General features: G+C 33.5%; 1 protein-coding gene across 2 annotated transcripts in view; it reads right to left on the reverse strand.

The window, feature by feature from the left end:
* Positions 1-25,518, reverse strand: part of hth (Meis homeobox homothorax) — a 516,737-nt gene that overhangs the window by 342,865 nt on the left and 148,354 nt on the right. For both annotated transcript variants that reach the window (XM_089640857.1, XM_089640856.1), the window contains exon 7: positions 13,024-13,150. In XM_089640857.1, coding sequence (XP_089496983.1) covers positions 13,024-13,150 — 127 coding nt within the window. The remainder of the gene's footprint in view (positions 1-13,023; positions 13,151-25,518) is intronic.

The following is a 25,518-nucleotide window of genomic DNA, read 5'->3' on the forward strand; positions in this document are numbered from 1 at the left end:
TGATATAAGGCCGTTTAGAAATTAATTTACCTATAATTTTATAGGTAAAATACATGATATGTTCAAGTAATGATAATAATATATGAAGATTTTGATGCAGTATTACGTTTATAGGTCGAATACATTGTTCATTATAATTTTGTATTGGTGATCGACAAACCGAAGGATGCAATCTGTTGGCCATAAGTTGATAATAGTTTGTCTAATCTATGCTTAGTAATAATATGTAATGTAGAGATATATTATATGTTTGTACACCGCTTTTGAGTTGATTTTTCACAATAAAAGGCGCTATACAATTCATCCAAAAATTGTTACTATTATGATTAATACAAAAATTGGTTTTAAAGCAGTAAAAGTAAAGTAGTTAATCAGTAACTTTATGCAAATGGTTAAGTAGTAATGTTTTGTGAACACCTCACTACGAGAATCTGTGCTGAGATGTTCGCATTACATTGACAAGAATGGACAGAAATCAAATAAAATATAAGATCAAAGAGAGGACATCAGTGCATATTGTATGGTAGTATTATTTTACTACATACAATAATGTGTACCTGCGTAGGATGTTTGTAGGTACGAGTAGTATAAAATAAAAATAAAAACGTTTTATATTACAATGTGAAGGCACCAAAAAGATTCTACCTTCGTTGATTTTCACATCGAGAGATACAATTTTCTCAACCATATTTAAATTTTCCACTTGTCAATTTCTGAATAAGTACCGATATTATGAAATTAAACGCAAACTGTCAATTGGGGGCTAGAAGTGGGCAACGGACACTTGGCAACCCCCTCAAGTGACATAATGCACAGACTCTGATACAAAAAGCGATTTTATTATTGAATAAAAGTCATCCAGTCATAATTCGATTTTTTCAGTTACATGTGTACCACTTCGGGGAAGCCGGGGGCAATACGACATGAGGCGTCACGGCACCACTAATTCCTTGTCAGAACCTACCCACCATTCTTCACAGGGGATGATTGTTTCATAAGGTTCTAAGGTATTCTCATTATGTTTTCTTTACCTAAATCCACGCTTAATTGCCATTTATAATATATTTGATAAGCCATGTATCCATGTTTTTCTCTCAATCAATATATCTTCAGATAGATATGTAATATATGTACCTTTCTATATTACTTCTACAATGTTTGTAACTGTTTAACCGTTTAATCCTGTTATTTTTTATCCATTTTTATTAGTTTTTATGGCAAAGTTTGTACCTGACGTAAGTTTAAAGCAAAATGTGAGTTTTTTAGAGCAAAAACTTTTGTAGCATGAAATTTAATATGTATCTGTTCAAAAGATGCATTCAACCTAAGAAAAAGAGTATATTTTGACTTATCACCCTGGTTGAGTATTTATGTTGGGCAATGGAGTATTCAAATATGATTTATTTAGTTTAAATAAAACATTTTTTTAATCAAGTTTTTGTACATTGAAAACTTGATAACTTGATACGCATCAGCTAAGATTTTAAAAACCTTTTTGAAAAGGATGATTATTGTCATTTAGGATGATTATTGTCATTTAGAATGATTATTGTCATTTAGGATGATTATTTTCATTTTGATGATTATTGTCATTTAGGATGATTACTGTCATTTAGGATGATTATTGTCATTTAGGATGATTATTGTCATTTAGGATGATTATTGTCATTTAGGATGATTATTGTCATTTGAGCTGTATATTTGCTATCATTCAGATAAAATTAGCAAAGTATGGATTTTTTAAATGAGCCCTCCAGTTAATGTCACCTCCCCAACCCTGTCCGTACATGCCATCACACTTATTCCCATACAAAATTCATGCGGCATGATTTTTGTTTAAGCGCCAATTATTCATTTACCGTATTTCGTTTAGCTGAAGTGGTCCGCACTCGCCCCACTCCACCCGCGCCGTAAAGTCACATCGCACATGTGAAGGTGCACGGGATTATGTATCTTGTTCGCAATTTGAATAAGGTTTAATGTTTGATATTCGCGGTAACGTTTCGCCGCGGAAGAGAAATGCCGTATTCCCAAGGGTGGGGGGTATGGCTGCGCCGGGGTAAATATTAATGCGATTTTCAATTCACAGGCGAGCGTTGGCTAAGGGAACTCGCTGGCTCCCTGCTCCCTGCTGCCTGGCTGGGGAGAGGAGAGAGGTAAAACGGGAGCCTCGCGCGCGTTACATAATTATTATGAAATTATCAAATAATTTGATGAGCGGCGGAGGGCGGGTATTCTCCGAGGTATACGTGAGATGTGTGAGAGAATGGGGAAGGACCTCTCGCGCTAATCGGGTTACAAAACACTCGGCCCTGCAGTCGAAACAGCAAATGAATTTAACTAATTTGCAATTGGCTTTCCCACACTAACCGATTTGCATAATTTTCTTTTGGAAAGGGTTGGTTTCTTTCGCATTATTGATAATAGTAGCGGACAATACACGATGTCATATATAAATCATGTCATAAGATGAAAATAATAATTAGTTATGTGTTTTATTTGCTTTTAATTAAAAAGTTTTAGATTACTCTTTAAAATTCCTTAGTTAATATTATCATTATTTTTACTAACGTTATGTAATTCTAAGTATTTATTTTGTTTATTTTCCTATATATTTACCTAAATATTTTTTTAATTATTGCTTTGTTTACCTTTTATGTAATATTTTTAACTAACTTTTATTTTCGTATAGTTTTGTATTTGATTCAAGATATTTATGCAATATTAAAACATTTTTTTAAATGCAATTTTTTTTACTTTAACTGCTTGTAATTCAAAATATTTTTTTTAAATTTAATAATATTTTATCTTTTTTAGTATTGTAACCCGTCTCAGAACGTGATGCGGTTAACGTACCTACATTTATAACTTTATTATTTTAGGTCAATAAACTCCCGGGTTGCCGGTAGTATATAGTAATATAATACTAAGAAATTAATTAAGTTGCTGAGCGCCCTTGAGTAAAGGTCACTAAAAATAGTTACATTGATCAAGAAATTTATTCATAAAATGACGTTAAAAATTCATATCACCAGAATTAACCGTTCCAGTGATATTAGACTTAGAATAGGCGATATTCTTATGTTTAACTGCATATACTCGTAATCAAAGAAATCGATCAACTGAGCAGGTACTCCACTAGTTAAAATATTTAATAGAGTATTTTAACTAAGTATATAATAAATTAAATTAATGACCAAATTATCAGTTTAAGGTCCCAACCATTTGTGGCAAGAGTACTACACACTCCATCTGACACTTGTGTCACGGGTCCATGTCAAACAGACGAGATAAAACATTTATTTATGTGAGTAATAAAAATTAAACGTAACATTTGCTCGAAATTAACAATACGAGCTTCACATAACATACCAATCACAAGTACACTGTTATTGTTATTGATTAAATCGTTTATTCTAAATTGAATTACTGATTCCATAAAATTTGACATTATTGTGCAGGAGAAAATTAGTTCTCTTTTCGTAATGAAATGTGATCAAATTAATAAATTTGATGCCTATTCAAGAAATTAAAGATATATACGGCGTCTGGAATCTCATAGTGAAATCAGGGAAATTGTGAATCTACTTCAAATTTGGACGCGATTTTGTTGTTAACTTTTTTGGTTTGATCTTTCGTTTTCGAGTCCGAAGCTGGAATTTTTTTTATCAAAATTAATTTTATAAAAAAATCTGTCGCTTGAGAGTTAATATAGGCAGTTTACTGCATTTTAAAATGCGTTGAAGAGTAAACCAAGCATCAAAAGTTTTGTTAATCCTTTACTTGCCGAAAAAAGAAGAAAAACACGTATTACTTAGATCAAAACATTAACTAACTCACTAACCATCACGCCGTTTCCCCGCAGGGGTAGGCAGAGAGGACGGACCGCCAAACAACTCGGTCGTGGTACACACTCCTTGCCTCATTCACATTCATACATCGTCTCATAGATACTCTTCTATTATTCTGACTCTTGACATGGCCCGACTTAAGTATCTGATCCACTTGGTCGTTCCATGTCTTCTTCGGGCGTCTCCGACTTCTGCTACCAGGAATTTTTTTTTTGGGTTTTCCGCTTGTTCTACGAGTTTCCGGACACCGTGTATTAAACAGAAATTCATAAATTTAAGAAAACAAAATGACAGTGGCGTGCTATGATTAAATCTTAAATCGAAAATAGTGTCATTTCCGTAATAGTTATTTAGTTTAAAGCGCACCTGAGGTAAACCATTACTAACTTGAATTAATTCGTTATTGTATATTATTAGTATACCTAATGTAATGTTTTGTATACCAGGTTTCTTCAAAAGCTTAATTTAAAAGTCTATTTATGCATAAGCACTTAATTTGTAATTATTAGTTGTAATACAGGGTTTTCCAGTAAGAGGTGTTATTTTGATGTTTAATTGTAAAATATCAATGGTTTCGTTGCTTGTGTGGCACGTAGCGCCGTTTTTTTTTAAAGAAAACTTTGTCCAGATCAATACCATCCAATCCCGGCCATAAAAAAATCATTAACCATCTATCAATAGCGCAATCCATTCACCGTAACTGTTGCTCGAGCCTCATTTTCGAAAAAGTAAGGTCCAATGACTCTGCCGGAGCATAAACCGCACCAAACAGTCACACGTTGAGGATAGAGAGGCTTTTTTACAATAACTCTTGAGTTTTTCAAGCCCCAGATGCGACAATTTTGCTTGTTGACGAAGCCACCGAGGTGGAAACGGGCCTCATCACTCAAGATGATTTGCATTTGATTCACTCAAGTGAATTTTAATAATTTTGATGCGTTGTTGAAGCTTGTATCGTTCCATTTTTAATAATGGCGTAGTTTCTACTTAACAGCTTCAAAAGTAAGATTTACCGAAATAGCGGGCTGTTCTAAATAACACCTCTTATTGGAAACCCCCGTATTTTACAAAAACGGCTACAAAAATATTATATGTATATAATTATATTATGATTACGTCCAAAGTATGCAAAAGTGACCTGCATTAGTTGTACTACTTAAGAAAACCCACAATTTTTTAGCTCTGTTGACTCATTATTGATAATGACCTGAAAAAGGCTCAAGTATTCACGTATGCGAAAACATTTTAAGTAAAATAGTTTTTAAAAATCAACGAAAATCCCCTGCCCTGCTAAGAAATCATAAATAAAATTTCTAAGAAAAACTCAAAAATCAAAAAACGAAGATAATAACTACTGCTTATCTCAAGTTAAAACGGAACACTTCCCCGACAAAAGATGAACAGTGAATGTAGTACACAGCTTTATCAACTTATTGTGTCTTGGTATCAGTGCAGCATTATTATTATAATTCTTGTAAATGTCATTTTAATGACGCAAATGAAGTAAACAACGATAAAGAATGTTTGTGACCCGGCCTCGGGTCAGCGTTTGACTCCGATAGTGACATTTATTTTTTTAATTGTCACTTTTGACCGATAAATCGAAGCATTCAGACAATCCTCACACTGAAAATAAGATTCATTAAATTATTGTTTGTAATATTTCTTTCATCAATTCCAATCAACTATATTTCTTTACGACTTAAAGCTATGTAGGTAGCTGTTAAAACATTTTATTTTATGGCGATCCGCCTCGATGGGAAACATTCGGAAACACCTACTTTTTTGATTTATAATAATAATAATATTAGATTATTAAAATAGAAAATAAAACATTTTTGAACTTATTTCCACTTTTTTATTTTACCACTACCGGTTTCATCCTATTATAAAAAAAGTGGAAATAAGTTCAAAAATGTTTTATTTTCTATTTTAATAATATATAATTCCACCAAGTATAACAGTATAATAAATAAAGTCATAATATTAGATGATTTGTATAGCGTCAATTTTGTGACAAATCACCTCAAGGTTGCTGTACAAATATATAATACATTTCTACAATGATCTATGTTATTACTAACTATATATGGATATAATATACAGTACCAAACTTACCTGGTAGGTTACTTAAGATTAACACTTAATTAACATTAACTAATTGTTTATTAGCGAAATTTAGATACAATATATTATGTACAGGATTTAGGACATAATTAGAAAAGTGGATTTAATTGGATGCACAAAATACATCGCAAAATGCATATTTTATTTTATTTTGTTTAGCTATGGCACAAAAAATGCTTTCTTATTATAAGCTAAAGAACTTAATTTGGCGCATTATAATTAAATATGTATTTTATAGTACAATAAAGAAAGTAGGAGATTTTACACTTCAAAGCATTTTTTAATCGGCCTGATTCTTATAAAACTCTAGGTTTATAAAAAAGCTCGATGGAAGCAAAGACTTCAGTTCTCAGTATTTTATTAAATCGTTAAAAATACTGGAATGAACAACCATAAAGATATATGATTTGAGATTTTCACGGATAAAAGTATGATAGTGATTTATTTTGTGGGGTATTATGCCGTATTATCACATTTACTATGATGATGGACACTTTAATGCTGTCCGAAACGTCGGCTAAAGAAAGAGGTAGCAAAACGCGGCATAACACCCCATTAATAAATCACTATAACCAGAGTCGGCCCTGAGGCAAACAGTGCCTGGTGCAAGTAAAAGTTTGGCACCCATTGTCACAACCTGTAGACGACCTAGGTAGGTGATCACTGTAATCAATAAAATTCGGATGATTTGTATTTTTGTGTAGCGCAGTTTTTATGAAAAATAATCTTAGGGGCGATGTGTTAGGACTGTTATGGTGTTATGTATTATCAGCGCCTTGGCAATTCGGCGCCCAAAGCTGACTGCTCCAATTGCGCCCGTGATGGGCCCTGACTATAACAACCGTAAAATATAAGCTGCTTCTAAAATAGTATGTTGTTATATCTGTTAATACCACGCAAAGTATTTTGTTTTGATATACAGAATAAAGACACATCGGTAAGTGCCTATAATATCAGTGAGGTTATTGTAATACTCCTGAAATGGAACGGAAATGTAAAATGTGTGCCTACTTTCGGTGCAAAGCACTGCTTGTCTCTCGGCTTCGGTTCTATCTCACTATCAAACGGAGCTTAGTAAATGTATTATTTTTATATAATATAACAGAGGCAGTGTTGCGTGACTGATATAAGAACACGCCAAGAATAATGTCGCCTCTTGTCTCTTGCACCTCAGTTCCTAGTGATAACCCCAAAAATATCTATGACTTTGTCCTTTTATTCACTAAACATATTTATTAACCAACAAATCAATTCCGCAATACCATAGTGACAGTTTTATGTTAATACACGAATAAAAACAGTAATTAAATAATAATCTTTAGTTTTATGTAGCCATATTATTTTTTTGATGTACATACTAATTAAATTAATTAGTTGAAACTTCCATAAAAAATAATTGAGCTGAGTGTTGTTTAAAAACGTGATGTCGTATCAAAAATGTACAAATATTTCACCAGCAAACTTAACCTTTTAGTATTTTTAAATGATAAACTAACATAAGACAAGATTTTATAGCATAAAGGATAACAAATAATTTTAGAGTTCTCAGTAATGAAATGGTAGCAGAAGTCAGGGACGCCCAAGGAAGACGTGGCACGATCGAGTGAATCAGATCGGGCATGTCAAGAGTCAGAATAATATAAGAGTATGTATGAGACGATGTATTCCAAGACCTAGTTTTTTAATGGTTAGTAAAATCATGCCTGGTTTAGTTTACTCACATCTGATAACATAAAGAATAAAATAAAAAAAATAAAAAATGTTATTGGAATACCATTCATACCTACATACCAATGAAATATTGGTATTTAAGTTAGAATGTAATTGTATTGAGTGTATTTTTTTACAAATATCGATTATCATTGTAAAAACATTTCGATTTTGCATTTTTCATGAATATGAATTTTTTTGAAATAATTATGTGCGAGTGTACGCAGTGCAACTTGGTTTAAATGCTGTCAGAACCCGCAGACCAATCACAGGGCGTTTGAGTGTCTCATATATGTACCTATTATATAAGTTATATAATAAAAATCAGCGTTTTTTTTAATCCATATGAATATTTGTTTTTTAAACGATAATATTTTTTTCAATTATGTTCCTTGTTGCGTTATTTAGTTGTAAATTACTTCTATAGATAATTATTATTGAAAAATATTTCGTAAAAATAGAGATGTAAAGAAAGTGAAATATATAATAAGCGCCTGTTAAAGTCAGTAGATATGCTTGGTATGCATGGTCAGGTATTTTAAAGCCTAAAATTCGTCTGACTTAGCCAAAAAAATAATAACTACACTACCGTGTAATTAAATCCTTCACCGTATTTGAATAAGCTCGATCAAAACAAAACCGAAGTGACGCGTACATCATTACTCGCCGACTCCGTCACTTGTCAACGGAACGAGCCATCGATAATACCAACAGAAATAATAATCAGAGCGACGTATTCACTAATAATACTAATTAATGACAGCTTCTGACTAAAAAATAATTTACAAGCTGGTCATAAGTCAGATGGGTTGATTCTAGTTGACACAAATGGGTCCATAAATACTGACTGCGTGCCTTTCGTCGCCCGGTCATATAATTTGCCAAATTTCCCATAAATCTTACGAAGTACGAACATCTTATCACGGTTAGTAAATTCCGCCGATATATATTGATAACCTGCCACTCGAATGTGTCATCATTATGTCGGACTGAAATAATTAGACATCACTTTACTAATAATTAGCGCTGCTGCTACAATATATTTATTATGATTTTCTATCAAACACTCGGGAATTATTGTCGGTAATTTATCGAGGGCCGCCTGAATTGAAGGTGATTTGTGGAATAACTCGTGATTTTTTGACAATTAATTATTTCAACTCGTCAAGGTTTATAGATAACTCGTCAGATCACGTATGACTGATAGTTGTAAGTCATAATTTTTGTTGTTGTAGTCATTGCTACGTGTCTATAATTACACTGTGAATATTTCAACACCGTTCGAGTAGTTTATTAAAGGTGAATAACGAATGAATTCGTTTCTATGAGCAGATTAGGTCATTTAACTGATTTATTTATTCTCTCCTCAATTCGATTCTATTTTAGAGAGGTCTAGTTGCTACTACCTAGTATGCACATCAATCATCGGACGGATACCATCGATTGTACTTGTGACACTCAAATGACACGGTATCGCTCCAATGAAACAAACAAACCGATGGGAAGACGCATGAAATTATTACGAATTACGAAACAAGTGTTGGAATATTTTTAAAATGTCCGTCAAATTGAGGTGTTATTTGATTACGTTCTCTGTCATTACTCAGTCGAACCAGATTCACAGCTGTCAAAATAATGTCTAATTGAAATTGAGCATTATCACCAGGCCTCTATGCCTATGCCACATAACTACATACAGTTCACACAAACCTGTTAAACAAACAATCACTTGTTTATGAACTTCTATTGTTTCTAAACTTGGAACAAGAGGTATAAGTCTCCTGTGTTTGCTTTACCAGCGAATAATTGCTATGAAAATATTAAACGTTTTTGAAAGAGGGTATTATTATTCTACCCATTTGTTAGATGTATTTTTGTCAAAAGTCAAATGAAATACACCTTTAGTAGGTATTGAATCTGTTCTGCGTTTTAATGGCATAACATTTCATATTCAAACAACAGCTGTTGTTTGAACTACGTGTTTATCTTCGATCAGTGTTTTCTTATTATTTTATAATCGACATTATTTTTGAGCATGATTCCCGCTACAAAAGCAGACAGTTAAACAAAATTATTTAAAAATAATACATTTTTATTTTCGAACAGACGAAGGGATGAATTATTAAAGTCGGCTTAAGTTTTTAGAGTTAGGCGGTGGCGCAAAATATATATTTTTAAAATTATTTCTTTTATAAGACAATGGAGAATTTTGAATGTGGAATATTAAGGACGGGTTGTTTCGGAGAATTTGAACAATTCATCAAATTTCAACGTTCATTTTCGAGGTCTATGAAAGATTTTTTCAAGTTCTGTTTTTATTTCAGTTTTGTTAAGCAACTAGCCTACAATGATATAATAACAGAACTTGAATAAGACTTTCACAGAACCCGAAAATGAACGTTGAAATTTGATGAATTGTTCAAATTCTCCGAAACAACCCGTCCTTAAAGTTTATATTTCTTATTATGATTATCGAGCTAAAAATATTTTCATGAATTATTGCTGATGTCAAAAACGCAATGTGATTATGACATAGAAAACGCCAATGTTTGGTAAGATGGCTGTTACTAACGTTGCCCGGCGTCAACTCCATTTAATTCACGAATAAAAACGAAGATTTCGTTTTGTCGGCAAATCGAAAATTGCACATTTTAATTTTTTTATAGATAATTTATTTGTCAGCTTAAAAATAAAATGAAAATATCTTTATCGTCATTTTAAACTTCTTTTCTTTCGAGAATAAAAAATAGTGCAAATACTCCATTATTAAAATAACACTTTTAAAGAATATTTTCAGCACGTTCCAGAATATGTACTATAAATATATTGTGTATCGTACATGCAAAATTAAATTAAAATCGAAGACTTAATCGTGTTTACGGTTAAACTACCGTACAACAAAATTTGTTACGCATCTTGAATTTATGTTCGACTTACAACTTTATCCGAGTTTTATAAAATTAAAAACAACAATTTTAACCTCCGATAATATGGGGTTTTCCAATAAGAGGTGTTATTTTGAATAGCCCGCTATTTCGGTAAATGTTACTTTTGAAGCTGTCATTTTTAATTTATGTACATAATAAAATAAAAGAAGTGATAAGAAAGTGATAAGTGATAAGAAATGATGTGCAGTTTGTGGCAAGTGTGTGTTTATGTATATAAAATAAAAAATAAAAAATTTATATTCATAATAAAATAACACCTCTTATTGGAAAACCCGTACATGTTTACTAATTGTAATTCTGCTCAATTGTAAATGCAACGGCGTCACCGGTTCCAGGCAGTTAGGACTGTGGTGGTCATTTTATTTTTAAATTATGTATCTGTAGCACTGTAGCATTCTGGGCATTTCAGAGAACAGATGGGATTGGTCGTTGCCAGAATTCGTAAAGGAGCCGAGATGGATGCAGTTTGTCTGCGAGTAGTGAGAGGCAATGGTCCATTCACCATTGTGCACGCCGCTTTAGAAATTCTAGATGCATCATCTCAGCCTGACTACCAACAATACGGTGATTTGCACACAATGGCAGATACCCGTGTAGGCAGGGTTGTGCCAAAATATGACAATAATTGCAAAGCAAATAATAGCCTCCCCAAATCATAATTCGTCATTAATTATAATGGTGTCCGGGAACAGAAAATTGTGAATCTACTTCACATTTAGAGTCGATTTCGTTTTCATTTTTTTTATTTGAGATTCGTTATTTTTTTTTTAAATAAAAATCGAGTTGGAATTTTTTACGCCAAATAAGAAAAAAGTTTAAAATTTAAAAAAAAGTTTTTCGGAATTCTGGAGAAATTCGTATCCTTTTTAGATAATTATTGGATATGTATATACGAAGTAGTAGTTTTAACCCTTAAGTGGCGTGGTGAAAAAAACTAAACCCTTATATATGGCTCTCTTAAATAGGCTTTGTAGTCATGTGCGCGAGCTGTCTATCCTCCTATGCTATCTCAGTCAGAATGCAGAAAGATACTGAAACTCAAGAGGCCCAGGGTGAATAGAATTATAGAGATTGAGAGTAAGGGGAGAAGTTTTGATGTATTTGAAGTTTTGTCACGACGTCATTTAAGGGTTAAATTGCCAGCATTTTAAAACACTCATATTATATTCGACAAAATTGTTAGAAAAGTGATAATGTTAATTGAAAATTTAACTTTTTAAATTTTAAAAAGGTAAAAGAAGGTAACTTACAACTAAGAGGTATAACTAGTGGCTTATAACTAAAAGTAATGTGTGCGTTGTGCACTACATAGTAGATATCATTAGGTTTAATTAGAAAATATGTAATTCCTACCACTATTTTTTTCTTTGAAAAACTGGGAATAGCTGCTTTACTTAAATAAAGTTAGAAAATATTTAAATTAAGTTAAAAATACCTAAATTAAGTTAAAATTAAGCGACTAGATCGACCAATGACGTATACATATATTGGGTTCATTTCAACCTCAAATACACATTTCTAACCTTTAAAAGCGTTTATCTGAGTTTGCATTTCTGCCCTGTGGCTCTAGTTGGCTTAAGTGCAGAATTTATTTAGTTAAGATTAAAATTTCGAACTCTTAAATATGTTATACTTTTTTCGCATTTCACCCTTTATACGGTAACTTTTTCCAACCCTGCTAGCAGGTATTAGGTACTCCGTATTACTGCAACAGTGCACACCTCACCTTGGAGTCGACACATCCATCAAACGTACATCATATTGGGAATTATGTATGATGCAAGAACGGTACTGAAGGGATGCTATGTCGCATATCAAGCCGCACACGTCCCTACTCCCTGTTTGATATTAGGTATATCCCTCGTATCGCGAGAATCGATTTTAATTCTAGCAGGATCTTGATGTTATTAGGCTCGTAAGATATAACACGGGTAAGTACCTAATGCAGCAAAGGTGTGGTGAATATTTATCACTGTCAATATGTTGAGGGTTGTGTCAAATCAGCATGTAATGATTCTTATTAACTGCCTCTTCATTTTGTGCTGTCTGTACCATGTTCTTTAATTATCTCGTAATGTTTTATGTTATTTATTTTGATTAAGTTTAAGATCCTTAATGTGTAAGTTTTAAATACATTATGTTGTGTAATCTACTAAAAGCTTTTAATAAATGAAATTTAATTTATTAGGTAATGTGGATATTGTATCCCATCAGTTTTTTTCTGTTGGTGGACGATACCAAAATATGATTTAAAATATTTCATTCGTCGAAGAGTAGAAGTATTAAAATCCAAAAATTTTTTTCGCACAATGTATCCGGAGCACATAACATCGAAGAGGTATACACTTTCATACATCATGGATAAATTTAGTATGTTTGGTACTAACCTGGATCGGGGGCGTCAAGCGACTGCGCGGGGTGGTGCGGCAGGGGGCCAGGCGTGCCCCCCGAGCCCGGGGAGCGCACGTCCTCGTTGGTGGGGCCCCCGTAAGAGAGGGACGATGAGGGCGGCCGCTGAAACAAAGATACTGAACGTTAGCAGAAGCACAGACAGACAAAGATATAAAATAAAATTAAAATAAATGCGATTCTACGACATAACAAAATACTGAAGAAAGGTTAAGTAAAATAACCCAACCTATTATTTTATCGTGTTGTGTTTTATCCAATTATGATTTTAAATATTTTTAAGGCAAATTTTTATTACAAAGTAAACTTAAAGCCCAGCTACACTACTCGCGAAGTTGATCGAAGTTGACCGAATACGATATTGTGGGCACGAACTTCACTTCGCTTCGGGCAACTTCGCTTCGCTTCGCTCGACTTCCGATTGTTGTCGGTAAATGCGCCCGAGTCAAAGGACTCGAAGCGAGTTGGACTGAGTTACTCGCGAAGTTGCACGAGTGTGTGGGCACGCACTTCGAGTAGTGTAGCTGACACTTTAAGTTTTGTTTTTTGTGCCTTTTAAAAACTGCCCAATTTGAAACGTTAAAGGTTCCAAACAATTTTGAATCAGATGACGTCATTATATTTGTCAATTTGTCCACAATACTTTGCAGGGGCCTCTCGATCGGTATACGATGACGTCGTTTTGATCTATTGTTTTTTAATCATCTTTCTAATACAATGCAACTTGCATTACATTCTGATTCGACATTCTTTGATACATATTTCGTATTAATACATTTTGAAGTAATTTATCGTTTGAGTTCATTATTGAGAAACTCTCTTTGTTGGTACGGGCCCTTTCAGTTTATTGAAATGATCTTCCAGTTGTAAAGGAATAATAAATTAGCAGAGAATTCCACGTTTCGAATGATAAGTAATTTAACAACAATAAATCCGTTCAGCGGGCAGCCGTCTTTATCTTTCCGCAGCGGTCCAGCATGCGCCCTCCCGCTCCCTCGCGATAATGCTTACGTCTTTGTTACTCTCGAGGAATCCATTGTTTCTCAGCGCAGAGGTCTTAAACTTATGCCCATATTCAAAACAGCGAAATATTTTATTAATATGGCAACTCAGATTTGTTATTATAAATAAAAAGGAACGGTGGCGCCTGTTATGATATACAGGGTACTTTAATACAACAAAAGAACTGCACACTAAACTTCATACGTTCTTTACGCACCAGTTTAAATATTTGGGTGATTTATTGACGATGCAAGCCTACGCTTAAATCTCACGTTCCCATTTCTTTTGCAGTGTAAATCACATAAGATTTACTGTAATGAGCCAAAAATATTTGCAAAAAATGCGATTAATCATTTTAAACGTCGTCAGGGCAAAAACTATCATAATTAGGATAACCATTTGTCCGAATTTGGTGCGGATTGTGCGGGAACCTGGCAAACCCTGTCCGAACTTTTGTGCAAAGCTTTTGGCGTAAACATTTATCTGGCGAAATACCAAGTAGCTAATATTAAAAGAAATTCGGCTGTCCGAATTAAAATACATTTGACAAATCCACTTTCTTCCAGAAAGCCGATCAAAGATATACTCAGTAGTTTATTTATTTGTTTTTTATTAGCACTTTAAAAATGCATTATCAAAGCATTTAAAATTGTAAAAAAACTTAGTTGAAACATTAATTTATGATGAGCAAAAATATATCTGAAAATTTTAAAAAAATCAGGTCACAATAAAAAAATGTGATTTCTTCGACAGCGGCGATTTTTCACAAAAATGGTGTTTTGCATGTTGAAAATAATAATATTTTTTATAGCGCCGTTTTTGTGCAAAAACACTTCAAGGGCGCTGTAAAATTTATTATGAAATACTATAATTTTAATTCGTAAATTGCAAGGACTTTCAAAAACCGTTGGCAACCTTAATCATAATACACAAAAACTTAGAAACTAATACACTATGTGTATCGTAACTGGCACAGTTCGACGCAATAAAATTACTTAGATATTAGCACTAAAATCAAATGTACATCAATTGTGGTAAGTTTTTCAGTCACTCCATATAAATCAGATATGCACACAAACAGTATGAGAAAGTAAGCCCGACCAGTCTAAAGCACAAGGTCTTATACAAGGACACACGTGCTTAGCATACATTATAATAATATATACTGTAGATACCGCTTATAACACTGTTCTTCCAGGAGGTATAGACTTCATTCGCTTTTAATTTTGAATGTAACTTTCAACATTCTACGATTTATGATCTCCTGGTATTAATTAAACAATTTAATTTTTTTGTATGAATGTGATATTTTCAAAATTGGAACTAATGTATAAAAATAAACTTTTCAAATCTTGTCAACCTACCTAAGGTCCAGTTGTTTCGCAGAAATCACATATTTTACAGAGCGATTAATTTATAAGGTTGGTGCCGATTTGTATTCTTTGTCCATATATAGTATATTTTGTACTTTTGTAGCCGTGTTTAATGGCAAGATATGAACAGTTAGGTGCTTTCCTAACTTCCTCTTCCCATCTCTTTTCCCTTTAGATTTGTCTAGTCTATAGTTAATATGATAGAGCATTAAAAAATATGTTGGATATAAAAACAGCGCTCTTGAACAGGTGATTTTTAACAAAAAAATATTATTATTTAGTAAGTTATTTTTAATGCGATTAATCAATTTTCTCTCAATGAGAAATCAAAATCGAATCCAAATAATTTATTCATCTCGATTCAATGAACTTCATAAAAAGTCTGTAATTCATAATTCGGAATGAATGAGCGGAAGTAAGGTACATTCAGAGTCTTAATTCCGACGATAGGTGTGTCTATGCAATATTTCTAAATTACCCGGCGTACTTCATCTTCTGTTGTGCCTACGGCCATCGATCATTTTCATTATTAATTAATACAAAATAATACACGAGAGGAATTCCCTCCTAAATTATTATTAAAAACGCCTCAAATCCGGTAGCAGAGTGCTTCATTACGCTTTTTTTATATGAAACGGTAGTCTTCAGTACACATCATCGGTTTACGATAGTGATCAAGGAGCCGCCCTCTCTCGCGTAATTTAATGCCTTCGATGCAATTTGCATAAGGTCGAGTATTGTGCAGCAAGAGCCTCGTGGTTTACAGCGTTTTTCAATTAGGTACATTAAGCGTTTACGATTTTATGGTATTATAAAATAAAAATGCATTTTTTCTTGACCTAACGGCTCATACAGTCCACCTAATTGTTTCGTTCGAAAATAATCGATAAGAATTATGTTTTAATAAAATTTATTTTTAAAAGGGGACCGATCAGCGTTCCTTAGTTGAGCTGTATCTCCTTTTTGTCCAGTCAACGAACCCAAAATTAGAAGAGCATGCGTTTTTATGAGAATTATTCCATATTATAAATACATCTCTTTGAATTTCTATTCTGTTTTCTTGGTTGAGTGAGTAAATTAATGGATTAATGAAATGGAATCTTCGAAGTGGAAATTAACCCACTTCCCGATTAACGATCGAGCTGAAACTCAGCACATAGACTCGATGTCGAAGACAGTGTATTCTACCGATTTTATGAAACTGGATGACATTAGATTCAAAAATTCACAACAGTTAATCTACTAAATAAATGTCTGTAGTTTCCAATCAGGATTTACCTTAAGTGTTATCGGAGTTGACTTCAGTCCTTAGGGAGGAATGTTCGATCCTCAGTCAACCAAAAAAAAAAAATGTAATTTTTTTTTTAACTTTTAAAAGAAATTTTAAATGTTCACAGTTGTTTAAGCCCCAGTCCCTGAGGGGGGGGAGGTTGAAAAAGGAAAAAATATTTTCGTTTGGCCCAAGATATGGCGCAACTAGATCGAAAATTCAAAATAGATTCAAAGTCGAATCGGTTATGCAGAGGATAGAATGTCTTTTGTGAAAGCACTGTCTCCTCCAAACCCAAGATGCTCTTACTAAAACAATAAATTCACTATAGAAGATGAGACGTCTTCGTTGAATATCTTCCATCAAACTGTCCAGCAGACATTCACGAGTGAAATTTTAATGAAACATGTTTGTTTACACAGTAAGTTAGGTATAATAAGTCTTTACTATTATTTTTACATGTACAATCCGCATGAATCTAGCACTAAATTATACGTAGGCACCTGCTAATATTATTCAGCAATAAACTAAGATGAAAAACTTTTAATTTTCATTATTAAAAGATAAATAAATAGAGATATGCCAACGCGGCTGATTTATATCCAAGGCCGTTCATCTCACTGCAAATTATTCCAAAAATACGACACGAATAAAAACTTAAAGTTTCCGCCTTTTAGTGATAGAATTTATTGGACCGGTTGTACGAGAGGAGGGCGGGCGTTAATTAAAAAGTATTATATCTTCTTTATTATCAAAAGCATAATCGTGAAGAGTATACCCGTTTTATGGCAGCATGTTGAGTGGTGAAGGTGGTGAAGTTGGTATGTTGGTCTGTGGTCATCCACCTCTTAACATCTGATCGACAGGTGGTACTAGCTACTGGCTGCCGAATATCGGCCAATAAGGGTAGGATGTAGGTCAGGTGGGATTCATCGCATCCACTGAATTACTAGCAGTTATCTGAACAGTTATGGTCCTGTATATTATCTGCGTGTACAACATATTATAATAATACATTCTATCGCAGCATCACATTCATTGGTCAAATGCTTAAGGAAATGGCCAGGCAGTCACATTCTTAACAGTATCTTGATAAAGCCGCATTCATTTTTTTCCGAGAATAAATTGGTATAATTCTTGGCTATTATAGTGCTATTTTTCTTCAACACCACCAGGGTTGCTTATAAAAACTATTTATTTATTGGACAATTTGTATAGCGCCGCTTTTGTGAGATATCACATCAGGGGCGCTTTACAGTTGATGCAGGTGTTACATAAAATATAAATATTACAAAAATAAAGTGAAGTTAAGTTAATTAAAATGAAGTACAGAAACAGGTGACACGAAGATAAAAGATGGAGACTCTGCAGCAAGAATCTTAGGTGGTGAAGAAACTGGTCCAGCTGCTGCAGCGAAAGAGTCCACGGCGTCCACCAACAGTGCCAGCACGAGGTTCGTCGTCCGTCCAGGTATATGTCTGCTGCTAATAAAGCGCTGACAGAATATCTGACAGTAAACTATGGCTAAAATAACCGCAGGGATAGAAAGAGATGTTGAAATATGTTACAACTATTTCGGTACCGCTCCTTGTTTCGTCCACTCACATACATCTTCTCATGCATACCATTTAGTCTATTATTCAAACTCGTGACATGACCCGACTCAAGTATTTGATTCACCTGATCGTGACATGTCTTCCTGGGACGTTGATTATATAATTGATATCTATTTGTATACAATTTCACATTTACATTACAATACTATTTGCAACAAAACAATGGTTTCCTCATTGCATCGGATATTTAATGTTTTAATTATCTTTTCTATAGGGTGTAGGTGGGTGGGTAATCTGTTGACTTGGTCTGACCTAAATAAGTTGACTTATGTACACACTGAAAGCACCCTTAATACATTAGCCCAGCATAACGAGAGCGCTTTCGTTCGGGAAAATTCATTTCTAATGAGTGAGCGCATTTTCTCCTCGGTTATTTACGAAACAAACTCCGGCGAGGGGAGGAAAATAACTTGTCCACATTTCAGGCCGCAACTCCCCGTGTTCGTTCCCAATACCGCAATAGTGAGGCATTGCAATCTGAAATATGTATAAAATCACGAAGGATGCGGATGTTTTTGTAGAACAGAGCAGATGTGACTGGTGTTAGACCATACCCACAAAAGGCTGCGTGCATTACTATATTTCAACTTGAAACGAAACGACTCGAGGGATTCAAACTCAGGGGATTCGCGGAAAAACTAAATGCGTTATGCAGATATAAAAATATATATTCAGTATTTTTTGTTTTATGGGTTTTCTTTCGGTTCAGTTCCATGGCGTTTCATGTGATTTTTCTCATATCTCAAAACGCATTTTATGAAAGCTTCGTGCATTTCACGAAATTTGAATTACAAGTATTCTTTTTTTCAGAACTATTCATTGAAAAGTGTATCTAATAACTTTATCTATGGCGTTTAAAACAAATGGTGACCAAAACAAGTCTACGTGGTGTGGTCTATGCGTTTTTATCGGAATGTTGTGCATAGAGAAAACTTACTGTAATAAAATAATGCTAATTTATTAAGAATCTCCTCAAATTATTCGTAATCCAGTTAAAACGGGACTGCAGACAATAACGAATTAATTGATAGGTTTCCTGTGAAACTTTTAGTGAAGCAGTGATGTCGGAACACGTGTTCATAAAAATCATTATATTTTCGTATTTCGTCATTATATATATTATCAGGTAAAAAGCAGGAACCTGAACACGTGTTCCGATATATTATGAATGTACACAAAGTTAAACAGAAAACAGCCTACGACCCCGTTTTGAACTGGATTTTAATAAATCAGCAATAGTAAAATTATTAAATGGTAGAACCTACAGACAAGCTGATTGTCACAGCTTTGTGGGACTACCCATATCTTATATTGTATTAAATGTAATTATATTAAATTTAGTAAATAAAAAATTAAAAAAAGTCATTTTCTCCGTGTGATGTTATACGAGGAGTGTCTGGTCTGCACGGAGAAAAATGATCCTGTTAAAAAGTGATGGAGTTCCAATTTCCTGATAAAATATAAGTCATTTCGAATATATCGAGAAATATAATGATGGAATGCGACCATATAAATATTTATATAAACACGTGCTCCGCAGTCCTCATAAAACATTCGATTTTGACTGATACATTGTTAGGAACTCTGTAAATGTATTCTCGAATGCCTGCAGTCCCGTTTTTACCACGAAAATAAATATTTTTTACCAGATTTTCAATGAATTAACAGTATTTCATATCAGTAAGTTTTCTCCGTGTGGGTGTTGATTATAACAATAATTTTACAGCTTAGGAAATGAGTATGACCAACGAATAAAATATGTTTATGGGAAGACTATTAAAATTGTTGCAAAGCATTGTGTTATCATAATGTAGAACTATTAATTAAATACCTAAGTTTATAATAATTACTACAGTTTATACTTAGTTTTTTTCATTACTAATTTCGTCGGACCGTTAACAGTTATTAATGTGAAAATAACGATAAATTATGTTTATTCCACCAACTAACAAATTTCTGAATATTTGATTCTCTATAAAAGGTCAGACAATGGAAACAAAACGTTCACATAAGATTTTGGATTTTTTTAACATGATCATTTAGAAAAATTCTACAGTCGTAAAGAGTGCTAAATTCTCTGGTATGGTGAATATTAACTCTAATTTGCTACTAATCTTGTAATAAATTTAATATCAATGGATAGTGGCAATAAACTAGCAAATGTCAATATCTATAGTAAAGGCATAAATATATATTTTTATTTTATGTGTTTACCTGAAGTGACCTGCCAGATAAGTATTTTTTTTGTATCTGTTTGTGAATAATAAAATTCGATAGAGCCTAACTCATAATAAGGTGATTTTTTTCACAAAAACTATCCGTTTATTATTATTATTATTTTATTCCATTATTTTATTTTAGTTTATCACATGTGTTATGCCTGTTGGTTGGTGATTGTTATTTGCTGGTTGTTTAAGGAGGGTACGCCAATCAATCCCCGTGCCCTGGTGGGCTAATGCGCCCGGCCTGCGGAGGATGGGGCCCCACGCCCTAGCAGGGCCCCCACGGACACCTCGGATACACGACACTTCACTTTGCGACGCGATCATTACATTATGGAGTCAGATTCACTAGGGGCGCTGACTGCACACTGCACGTAGTATCGAGTAAATGTACTTAGCTAACACAATGGTCGTGGATGAAAATAAAAAATAAAAAAAAACTTGAAAAAATATAAAGGTACACAAGTTTTTTTGAACCTTAATTAAATAATTGTTTTTTTTTTAATAGGGGATAGATATTATGATGATTTCAGTTTTGGTTATTTGTGATAAGAATTTGGTTTATTTAAGGCGATGCCATACGTAGTAATGCAAAATCATGTGTTTTTGGTTTGAAAATTTGGTCGCCTAGAAATGTTTCAGATGCTTTAATTAAATACTGCGAGTAGAATACATCTCGGCCTTTGAAATAATCGAGTCTTTTTTAGATAATCCTTTTTATAAGAACAGAAAAAAATAATGTACAAGGCCTATGAAAACTGCTTTAAAGTTCAAAATCCTACTTACGAACCCATTTTCGGTTATGATTTTATTGTATAATGTGGCAAATTAAGTTATTTATAAAATGATCGAAAAAAAATATTTATGTCTGAACATCCACAAAATAAAATAAAATTCACTTTTTGGCCATGTTTTTTTCTTGCATAAATCAAAATAGGCGGATGGTGTTAAGCGGGAATTTAAACCTTACCGCCATCTATGTAAGGGTTATTATTGATAGCGGCTCAATTTAAAATATTACACGACGTAGTGCATCGCCTTAATGTTATTGCATTACCCCTGGTTACCTTCTGGAATAAATTATGAGGTGTAATTATATTCTAAACTTTATTACTTCTGTATGGAAAATAATGTTGTAGTTGTAGACATGCTTAGGAATCAAGATATTTAATGTAAGGGTAATGTTTAGGGTAACCAAGTGGTTCGCTATGTTTAGTGTCTTAGCAGGGGTGCCTGGGGTCTTGTGATGAAGTTTTTCCGGGTTTTGGTGGCGGATGCGCCTAACCCATCAACTGGGTGTCGATTTGCCTTTGCGAGAAACTGGTTGAGGAAGACCACTTGAACTCTCCAGCAGAATTTTCTCGGAACGGAAGCTTTGATTCCGGTGGATTCATACGTTCGACACTCGTGGACACAATGATTCCTACCGACCCCTCATGCCTTTTTCCTTCCCAGAACTTTCTCTCCTTCTTTCCCAAAAAAAATCCTCCACACAGAGTACCTAAAGAAGACATAGGCCCCGAGAAGAATTATTTTCCTCTAGGGGCTCCTGTGTGGAGCTATTCAATAAAAAACTAATGCACCAGTAGTATTTGTATTCATCAAAATCAACCCCCACAACACTGGCACGTACCTAGTATATTTGTATCACGAAATTCGACCACAAGTAACTTCTTAATTTTATTGTATTTATTACTTTAACAACGCCCTTATTTTAAACACCTGTAATAAGCGATAATAATAATATACGAAACAAATAAAAATTCCAAATTATCCAAGTAAGTAGGAATGTACGGAATATATAATGGAATAAATAAATTTATTACGCAGATTTTCAAATGATTGTTTTATTGTGCAATTAATTTATTTATCATTAAATTAAAATGTGTAGATGCAGTATTTCTAGTAATGAGAGAAATCTCATAGGAGAAAAATGTTCCGCATTAAGATATCATCTCTTGAGGCTAGATCTCACAATTAATTTAGAAGGCACGATGTTGAATACTTAAGGAAATCAACGTTTTAATGTTCGTTTGGAAAGTCGCCTTTTGATAATAGAGTGCAGAATTCAATGGATAGTTGAACACCATAAAACAGACCCACTAACGCTTCATGAAACTGATACACATCACGAGATGTAATTTATTATCAGGGAAATGTTTAAAGAGATCTATCTATTGAAAGCACTGTGATAGCAGTTTTATTAACCTTGCTATTCATAGTAAAAAGGAAAAAAACGTATTTCTACGTTGTACCAGTTGTCTAACATGAAATCTAATGCAAAATGAAGCCAACTTAAAAAATAATTAGGCATAAATCTGTGACTAAAAGGATAGCAAAAAATTATATAGAATAACCCGTAACAAGTCAATCCGCTTGAAGTACAAACCAATTACTCTTCTTGGTCCGTGGCCTGAAGTGAATTAACAAAAGGAGAACCAAAGATTTTTTTCAAATAATGGCGTGCAGTTAAATACGGGGAATTCGTTTGAACATTTACCTTGACTACTTTGTCGAGAATTATGATGAATGGACTTGAATGTACGAAGGTACCTACCTATAAAGCATTGACAATAATGAATAAACATTGCTTTTCAACACTAAATGGACACATAAAAAGACAAAAAAACTGTAAACAAATATTTTCCACCGTTGATCAATATCTTTAACGTGAAAAGACACAGGTGTTAATACAAACGGCTCTCTATTAATATCTCTGCCGTTATACGAATGATTATTACACCCGATGTTAAAGCGATGAACCGAAGCGGCTATTAAAAGACCATTTGGCAACGGACTAAGCATTGCATAATTATTAAATACAGATATATACATAACTCGTCATCAATTGTCTTATTACTTTCTATACAATGTTATGATAATGTTGCGCAATAAAATGTTTGCAAAATTGTTACGAAAATACTTAAATATTTTTTTTGTATCAGGTAATTCTTACTTTCCCATATTATTTTACAAAAATTGTGTCATTTCCGAAACTGTATCTACTCGTAACAGATGTGACAGTAGGGGAAATAAAACCGACAGATATTTAAAAAATAAGTAAATAAAAAATATGTAAATTGCCGAACAATTTACGACCAAACCTAATTCTATCAATAAATTGTAAATAAAGTTTATTTTTCTTTCCCAAAATGACAGATGGACAACGGAGTCCGACGTTTTAAGTCACCAAATTAAACCTTATTCGGATCACGTAAAGAGCACACCTGTTTTTGTTGGATGAAAAAAACAACAAAATGTCCTAATGGCACCCTTGTTAGATAAATAAAACCCAGCGATTCAAATTTACGACCCAACCATTCATTACGTAGTAAAATATAATCACTTCTACTGGAGTATTGCTTTTAATAAACCATCATAGAAAACAGTAAATTGAGGTAACATGTAATCATTGCACTTCGGAAGCACGACCTTCCCAACCTATAAAATAGGTGTTTGGTTCGCTGTTTGCGGTTGATAAAAAATAAGCACCTTTTTACAAATGATATATTTCGTTTAAAGATTTTAGGATTAATGTCAAGAAAAAAGGCACACATTTTTAAAATCCATTTTTTTTACAACGGTCCTTTAAGTATTTTTCGTTGTTTTATGTGTGTTTTCTAACTGTTTTGATATTTGTTCGATAAAAACCTGCACAGCATTACGGATTTATCGTTGTAAATTTTGTATAATCTAATATTTTTTTTTAGAAATGGTCCCATTTGAGATCCCTGCGTAACCCCTTAAATTTGTATAAAATAATTCCCTCTTACTTACGGGCAGTGTGTAGGCTGGTCACTTCCGCTGCAATGTTCGGACTTAATCGTATTATAATAAATGTAACGCGGCGAGTGTCGGCTGCTAACTGCTAACGATCCCGGGAAACAAACCTGGTTTATTATTATTTACCCAGCTAAATGAACCGTGGAAGGAACTGTGACGGAATTATTAACGAATTATAACATTAAGTAATATTAAAATTATGTTGCACGGAGGTAATTGTAAAGAGTTTGAATTCAGTTCTTACTGTATCATTTTGGCAGCCATCTGTTTAGAGGGGACCTAAATTTAAATATCCATAATTTAAAGATAAATTCATAACCTACCACTATCGCCAAAATGGGCTCATTGGCGATACCTTTTTGGTAAGAATATGGAGTAATCTAATATTAAAGTCATTTAAATTTTTTACCAACGCAGGCAATGCATACATGATCAAAGTCTACTGAAGAGACTTCTGAATATATTCTTCGTCAATTGAAGCTCAGTGGGTGTCTCCAGTTGCCACAGACTTTCGCCATTTGGTCGACAATTGGTTGAATCGTCATCATCGTCAAAATCAGCTACCCGCGGCGTCCGCTTTCGCCTACGTGCTTTACCACCACTAAATACGAAGCACTTCATAATAATACCATGTAAAGAATTATAAATAAAATTACTATATTGATTACAGGAGTGAAACTAATAGTGCACAGTTCAAGGCAGATCTGATACCAACCTTGGTATATGGCAGTGAAAAATGTGGTAACCCGCCGCTTTTCCCGCTTCGTTATATGTAACAGAAGTTACTCCTTCAGGGCGCTCACGAAGACTATAATTTTGTTAAAGGAAGTTACTTTTATATTGCCCGAATCTATAGAGTCCCTGCACGGCATGAATCATAGAATTGTTGTATAAAGAACGAAAGAGACTGGAAAAATACTAAATTGACGAAAGTGTCCCTTGGTGGATGGTAGAGGCAATGAAATCCAAAGTCGACGTATACTTGGTTGATAAGATAAACAAAATTACGTTTAATCACGAAAATGCAAGGCGGGTGGACATCGAACAAAGCCAGTAGAACTTAATATGACGCTCAATAGGGAAAAATAAGAGTCAAGGACACAATAAGGGTCGATCAAGATGGTAAAATAATTGTCTCATTTTTATAAATACATCTATTTGAATGTCAATTTTGTTTTCTCGACTGAATGTATGAATTATGTGGAAC

The sequence above is a fragment of the Hesperophylax consimilis genome, chromosome 16, assembly GCF_061612785.1.
Source record: "Hesperophylax consimilis isolate HC1 chromosome 16, BYU_Hcon_1.0, whole genome shotgun sequence".
NCBI lineage: Eukaryota > Metazoa > Arthropoda > Insecta > Trichoptera > Limnephilidae > Hesperophylax > Hesperophylax consimilis.